The sequence below is a fragment of the Argentina anserina genome, chromosome 1, assembly GCF_933775445.1.
Source record: "Argentina anserina chromosome 1, drPotAnse1.1, whole genome shotgun sequence".
NCBI classification, from domain to species: Eukaryota; Viridiplantae; Streptophyta; class Magnoliopsida; order Rosales; family Rosaceae; genus Argentina; species Argentina anserina.
This window is the reverse complement of record NC_065872.1, coordinates 19,414,903-19,422,612: the sequence shown is the minus strand read 5'-3', so window position 1 is coordinate 19,422,612 and position 7,710 is coordinate 19,414,903. Positions and strand designations below refer to the sequence as shown.

General features: G+C 37.1%; 1 protein-coding gene across 1 annotated transcript; it reads right to left on the bottom strand.

Annotated features, from left to right (window-relative positions):
• Positions 1-1,402: 1,402 nt before the first annotated feature.
• LOC126803534 (uncharacterized) lies at positions 1,403-2,463 on the bottom strand. Its single transcript, XM_050531327.1, has 4 exons — positions 2,260-2,463; positions 1,929-2,039; positions 1,710-1,790; positions 1,403-1,572 (listed from the first exon to the last, which is right to left on the bottom strand). Exons 1-4 carry the CDS (start codon positions 2,461-2,463, stop codon positions 1,498-1,500), a joined length of 471 nt encoding a protein of 156 aa, XP_050387284.1. The 3' UTR covers positions 1,403-1,497.
• Between the last annotated feature and the right edge of the window lie 5,247 nt (positions 2,464-7,710).

Here is a 7,710-nt window from a genome sequence, read left to right as displayed (position 1 = left end):
CATAATGAAGAACATGTGTCTCTCGGATGACGTAGACATAAGTTTATGCCGAACCTCGTTAATCTCAGTATTCTCTTGTTACTTATCTTATGGTTTGTTTATTTTTCTATCAGTATATCCTGTAAGCCATGTTGGGAGGGATCCTAACTCCCTAACAGCTGGTGGCGAGTGGCTCGGCGGACGCTTCTTGCTTGGCCGCATGCTTTGTTGTTCTCTGGCTTATGGTTGTGCTGATCGAGCACGGTGGCTGCACTGCTGCAGGCTTAGACGTACATTCTTGAGAATTTGATGAACTTCCCTGGGACGCCCATATATCCATGGTTGTTTCAGAATCAGAAAGTACGTAAATCCTGATTTGCTCTGATTCCCATGATTTCTTTCTTCGAAATGTGTATTCGAATTCCTACCCAGTTGCTTAAGATACCACTCATGAACCAGTGAACCACAGAGAGAGTTTAGTTGGCCAATGCGTGGCAGCAATTGTAGTGAGAGAGGAACCAACAAATTAAGCACCCCCATTCACGCACCATGCTTATAGAGAATTCCAAGATCCTTATATATGGTTTGTCAAGTGGAATCGGGATGGAGGAAGCTGGTTAAGAATTCTGAGATCCTTATTTGGTACGTATGCAGTATTTGACAGGATTTTAGTACGTACGTATTATATCCTCATGCTAATAATAAAGCTTTCTTAGAGTTCAAGCAATGTATCCTAAGGCAAATATTAGGTATTTGCATCACCAAGGAACATACCACCACATTAGTTGAAAAACATTTCGACTTCCATGAAATTATTGAAATTGTGACACATTTCTGGGATAAATTAAGTGATCTTATTGTTATGAAAAAGACCATGTCTAATTTCTTTCTTCTCGATCGGGAAGTCCATAATGACCCAAAAATTCAAAGGCTTCCAAAACTTGTTGCTGGATAGACTTGCTAATCTGGCCTCAAAATAAAATTACAAATGTTTTTCTGATCAAATGTAACGACAATTCATCATATATACTGCAACAACAACAATAGAGATTAGTACCTACAACTCATCGTCGATTGATCAATTCGCATATCCTCACCATGCCTTGCGATCGATTACATGAAGAACTGGTTCACCTGTGTCGAATCCTGTTTTGGCCATGCGATTTCCAACTTTTAAGTTTTAAAAGACTGATCCTCACCGATATACAATTTTCACTTTCATTTCAATTATCGATTAATTATTTTATTTTCCAACACTTATTTAACCATGATTAAGTCTGTAGAATATATAGTTAATTAGCATGCAGTGTGTGGTAATGTACGTGCCCAGTAGTCGACACACGGCCACAAAGACGACAAAGTCAACTTGGTTTAAGTTGTGAACTCAGAAGCTTTCCCACAATTTTATTACATCCATGCATACTATCTCATTCAAAAAGAAAATAACAGTATTTATCTAAAAAAAAGCGGATAAATATTAGAAGGTACGTAATGAAATCCACTGAAGCATTAAAAAATTCAATGTGATAGTTCTATGTTCTTGCTCAGCTCCTCTAGCTTCTGCAGCCTCAACCTTTCACTCTCAGTCAGAAGCTGGTAAGCAAGAGTACAAGAAATTTGAAAATTAATTACCAAGTGATCAACAAAGGGATATGATAATTATAATTCGGGGGTGGTAAGTGGTAACAATAAATTACGAAATCGATAGCACCTGAGCTTCAAGGACTTACCTCCATCATTGTTGTTACAAGTTGAGCCTTTTCTTTGTTCTTTTCATTGAAACTATCCAGGATTTCCTTGTATTCTTTTTCCTGTTGCAATGTGCAAATAATTCCTAGCTTGTTCAATTGTATTCAGTTTTAGGTGTAGATACATATGCAATGATTTGTATTGTTGAGTGAATGATGTAGGTGTAAGTATAATCTAAGAGAAAAGAGAATGTATAGCACCTTCTTCTGGCAGCTAGGTCCCAAAAGCTTCAGATCCCGGTTAACCATGTCGATTTTCTTCCTTACATTTGCAAGTTCTTTCCTATTGGGATCTGCCATTGCTTCAAGCTCCTACGACATGGTAAATTTAAAGTAATGTTCATAATAAAACTCATGCCCGCTATGTTATCATGTAGCATTTGAGATCTTGAAACTCTCTAGCACAACATGACGTTCTGGAAGTGTAAGTGACTACTCTAACGCTAAATCATAAATCTAGCATGGTTTGATAAGTGACAGCAGTAAGATCGATAAGCTATCCTCTATAAATTATTGGGTTTTTTGAACTTACTTCCCAAATTTGTGCCAAGCGCCTAGTTTCCTCCTCAGCACGACCTAATTGGAGCTCAACTCTCTCTTTCACTTCCATCTTCTTCCTCTCAATCTCTTCTTCTCTAGCTTGGAAGGTCGTTACAGCCAGTCTCGAAGTCTCTTCGTCCTCATTATCCTCCATTGATAACCTCCCACTGCTGCCATTTCCCCCAAGGCTCTTCATTTTCTGTATTTAGTCACGATTCCAATTTCACGTCCTAGTTCCTCTTATTGTACCTTCTCAAACGTTGCTTTTGCTTCAAGTCTGTTTCTCATCCCCCTTTTCTTGTAGGACACCTCAGAGAAAGCAAGAGAAGCACAATTAAAATAGGGAAGAAAAGATCTGAAAGATGTTTAATTATGCCTCTACACATTTACACCTTTAATTATCATATAAGCTTTCCAAACATCCAACACAATAAATAAATAAATACCATAATTAGAAGTTTAGGACAATACTATTCCATCTCACTAGCTTAGAGATAGATTAGGTAAGAAAACTATTGCACACATGGCTCAACATGACTTTGAAGCAAGAGCTGGATACAATTTCTGCTTGTTACTTTACAACCATGATCATACTTTACATACACGTCCGAGAAGAACAAGCTCACAAAAGCCAATCTTGGGTTGCTCCAAACAAAAATATAGAACGCATAATCAGAGACACCCCATCTTTGCGAACAAGCTTACTTGCAAAAGTTGGGGAAAATTGCAAGCAACACAAACGCAATCAAATAGTTGAACTGAAGGCAATAGCGGGGGTTCTCATTTCAGAATTTCATGTTCTCCTCGACCAAACTCCGGCAAGAGATACTACTTTATGTAAGAATGTCAGCAGCACCTGTCAAGCTTTGCGTTTTAACAACTACGAGTTTAAGCCAAGCTGTCAATGGAAGCACAAGCACACAAGGGCATTGCAAGAAACACTTGGTCCCGTAGTCCAAATAAGATTCATACCGCCCACTTCAAGAGAATATGGTTCTTCGCATCGTTCCGGGTCTTCTGTAGTTCCCTTCAGTAAGCAATCCATGCTTTCAAGAATGATCAGTAAGTTAGTTAGTCCCATAGTTGAAATATGAATCGACTCTGAAAGTGTGGTTCTTGCCTCCCATGCTTTTACGCTCTATTGTCCCGAGACCAAAACAAAAACTACTCTCATTTGACATCAAAAAGACGAAACTTATTCGGTATACGGGCCGTGTTTATACACGGGACATCGTGACCGTTGAAACTGTTGCGTGGACAAAGCAGTAGATTCGTTATTTTATTATTTTTTAAACCCCAGTCAACGGCGTTAGGTTATGATGGGGTAAGAAAGGCAAGAGAGAAACGTGTTGTGGGTGTCGTCGAGGTTGGGTTTGAAATCGGAGATGAAGAGGAGAAGAGAAACTGGGTTGGGTGAGATTTATCCTTTCGCGGTGGAGGCGGGTTCAACACAGTGAGTTAAACTCGGTGGATGGAGAAGCGTGCCCGTTGGACGGTGAAGGTGACTTTGGCGATTGTGATCTAGGTTGAAGACTTGTGATCCAATCGCGGTAGCATGTGTATTGGCTGGGTTTAGAAATCTTTTCTTACGAAATTCTCTAGATTTTCCACCAATCCCCAATATTGGAATATTGGAAGTTGTATGGTTGAAATTCAACACATAATGCATTTGCTTCATATTTTGATTTTTGAGAACTGGGTTGCTTAGCGTAGCTCTGGCGAAACCGAACGGGGGCGAAGCATCGAAGACTCTGGCGGTGGAGGAGCCGACGAAGATTGCGTCCAACATCAACTACCATGCGAATTTCAGCCCTCAGTTCGAGCCGAAGAAATCCTACTACGCCACCGCCGAGAGCGTCTGTTACCGTCTAATCCAGATAAACCGTGTTTCATACTTTGATTTGATTTTCTCTGTCAGGTTTTTTAGGTTTTGAATTCATTTCATGGATAGTGTTTGAATGTTGTTTTTCATTATGTAGAACTGGAACGAGAATCCCAAGCAGACTTACTACTTGTCCATGGAGTATCTTCAAGGACTGAAGCTTTGAACAAGTTGGCATGAAGGAGCAGGTAATCTCAGAGTTGCACTTTCTTCAGATCGTGTTTTTTAAGGTAATGTTTTCTCCTTGAGTTATATTCTGCTGGTTGAAAATGGTGTAGCTAGTTATGGTTTGTTCCGGTGTTAGCTTTTCAAATATACACCTTTTCAGTTTTTTTGGATCAATATTCAATTCTTCACTGTTCTTGGTCGAATTGGATTATTCCTACTATTTAATTTTAATTTTAGGGTTGCATGATAACAAATTGTAAGAAATTTCCTAGTTTTGCAACGACTGCTGAACTCTAAAACTAATGGATAATTTAGTAATGCACTATAAGTTGACTAAATACTGCATGAATGACTCAGAAGTTGCATAATTGCATATTGATGTGCAGACAACACTACTGTGGTTGACTGATATAGTGACTCCCCAAAATAAACAAAGATCAAAGAACAAAGCTTTTATAGTAAAACATTTTCCTTATAGTTCTCCTTTGCAATAGACGTTTATTCATTTGTGTTTCACTGGCTAGTTGGGTGGAGAAATTGTGTTCTTCCCTAAGGGACTTGTTGATTTAGTTTGCATCACTAGTCAAAATTTCATAACTATTAATTAATGTTGCTTCCGTTAGTTCATGAGCGAAAGTGCATATATTCCAATAAAACGGTTATACATCGCAAAGAAGTTGTATGCTCACAATTGACAGAGTGCATATTTCGTATTTTGTCTCTGATACTTTAAAATCATGCAGAAATTTAGTCTATGGGAAGTAGCTTCAACTTGGCTTAAGTTGTATGCTAACTCAGTTCAACTTTGCAACACAGCAAGTATGATGCTCCTTCTGGGATCATATATAGAATCTTACACTCCTTTGCTTGTTTTAGCTTAATATGCTTTAGTCTTTACCTATATAAGTGTTATTGAAAAGGACTCATTTGCAACACATTGATCCTTGGGTATTCTCAGTAGCAGGGGGAAGTATAAATCTGTAGAAGTAATAGTAATAGGTGCAAAGGCATTGATCTAGAAGCAATGGTAATTACTGCTTATTTTGCAAGCTTTTGTGTCTCCAAAACTTGGAGTGCAATTAAGGACTTCTATATCCACTATGCATCAACGCTTTCCCTAATTGTTGTTGTTTTTCGTTTTGCATATGATTCATATTCATGCTGTAGAAAGTTTATACCACTGCTAAACCTATTAAGATTTAGCTACCCATCTTCCAATGATTTTGAGTCTGAGATTATTCCAGCAGCTGTGAGGAGCCACAATGTCCAGGTGAGAATTCACACAAAATTTTATTCCTCTTGTTTTCTTCAATGAATTTTGTCTTCCTATATATTTTGGGGAAATATTTTTACTTCCAGCTTTATTTGTTAGCCACTAATACACTGGATGCTCTTGCATATCATGCATTTTTTTTCAATGACTACTGGGAGGATATTGGAACCGTAAAATCCTTATTTGATGCCAACTTGGTCCTCACATAACAGGTTGGTAATGAACACTAGGATTTGAGAGAGTGTCAGATAATTTTGATCAAGTTTCCTTCGGTTAACTAGTATATGACTGTATAAAAAAAACTTCTACAAATTAGTATCTAAAAAAGAAAGGAAAATTGTTAGCATACAAATTCATTGTTCTTTCGTGCAGCCTCCAAAGTTTGAATTCAATGATCCAAAGACACCTTTCTACACGTCTCCAAAATTCTTACCTCCTACTAAAGTTGAAAAATGCAGGGTATGTTGGAAAGCTAAATTTCCTTAGTGATTGTAATCTGTATCTTTGTAGCTCATTGCCAGTTGATCTTTGCAAATTATGGATGCGATAATTTCGCTTGGTTGCTTCTTACAAGAATGTAGTGTTCAACACTCCATGAGTTCAGGCAAGAGAATGATAGAATAACTAGTTGCTACCTAATTTAAATGGAATTATGTTTTTCTATATGTTATGGCCTATAGGCTACTCAATTATTTTTTGTGGGCTTTAATTTTTACCAACTTGTAGTTCCATATTATATAATGACTGCATCAAATTTACTAGGCTGCATTGAAGGATTTGAAGCCAATGTTTTTGAAATAGGTCCGAGTTACATCCTACCCAATCGTTATGATGATCAGTAGCATGGCTTCGGGGGATGACTTAATACAAATATGGACCTTTTAGTCGGTAATTATGACCTTCTTAAAGAATATGAGTGAGAGAGGTACATATTTGTCTATGTGAAGCAAGAGAGGTGCATTGTTCATCTCTTACACTTTGATAGTGATATTGCATATCTGAAACTATTATCAGGTTCCTCATAATAACCTGTAAAGCTTCATGAGTTTCTGATGTATTTGTCATTATGTAATTTATGGTGTCATCTTAGGGATGTCAGTTATATCTTAGTATTCCATATATGATGATCACCAACATTATTGCATGATCAAAGGCAATTGAAGGAGGTCGTCATCTCTTTAGTTGATTTTACCAGGAAAACAAAATGCTACTAGACCTTCTCTTGGTCTTCATAGTTCATACGATCAAATCCAGAAAATTGATGAACCCAAAATCAATCTGAAAAAATATGAAATGGAATGGAATGAAACTGAACAAGAACAAGAACTTGAATGATTGAATTTTCAATCTATTACTTAAGTGAGTTTCACAATGGCCGAACACAACCTTTTATAAATAAAGAGAACTAACCATAACCACTACACACCATAAACCTGTCTAACTACAACTACACCTTATTGTCTATTGTAAAATTAACAACCACTAATCATTGTACAATTCTGAGAGAAATCAGATTGTTATGAGCCTATGATTAGAAGCAATGTGATTTCGTGGAGGAAGTGAGGAAATGAGCATTGGGAGATGTCGGTGGCCGTCTGCTCCACACATGTTCAAGAGCTTCATTTAGACTCATACAATGTCTTTTCATCAGATAAGCAAGAACAATAGTCACACTGCACGGTTAGAGATAAATAAGTCCAGCTTCATCTCAAAAAGTCCCAAATTGTAATAGTGCTTAAGTTCCAGTTATATGGAGCAATAAACATGCAAACTTTTCTCACTCATAAGTTAATTAGGGTTGGGTACAATTCAACTCTGATCTATGTTCAAATAAAGTAAGGTCAAACCAACTAACTCGTGACCTTGATCAAGGTCAGGTAAAATTACACATAAATTTTGAGTACTAAAAAAATGTTTTGTTTTCATATGATGGGGAGAAATATCAAAGGTTAAATAAAAGTTGGGCAATTGAAACTACATATTGTTTTGATTTATATCAAAGGTTTACATTTAATAAGCATCAGTTTTCAAAGTTCATAAGAATAAGAGATACTCAAGACTATATTATAAACATAAAAGGCAAATTTTGTAGAGGTCATGTATAATCATATTTCAAGGGT

What these genes read in the sequence shown, in the direction of transcription:
- LOC126803534 (XM_050531327.1), bottom strand. Translation starts at nt 2,463, where the DNA reads ATGAAGAGCCTTGGGGGAAATGGCAGCAGTGGGAGGTTATCAATGGAG. An exon ending in GCTTGGCACAAATTTGGGAA is followed by an intron (nt 2,040 to 2,259) that starts GTAAGTTCAAAA and finishes ACCATGTCGTAG; the next exon opens with GAGCTTGAAGCAATGGCAGA. An exon ending in GACCTAGCTGCCAGAAGAAG is followed by an intron (nt 1,791 to 1,928) that starts GTGCTATACATT and finishes ACATTGCAACAG; the next exon opens with GAAAAAGAATACAAGGAAAT.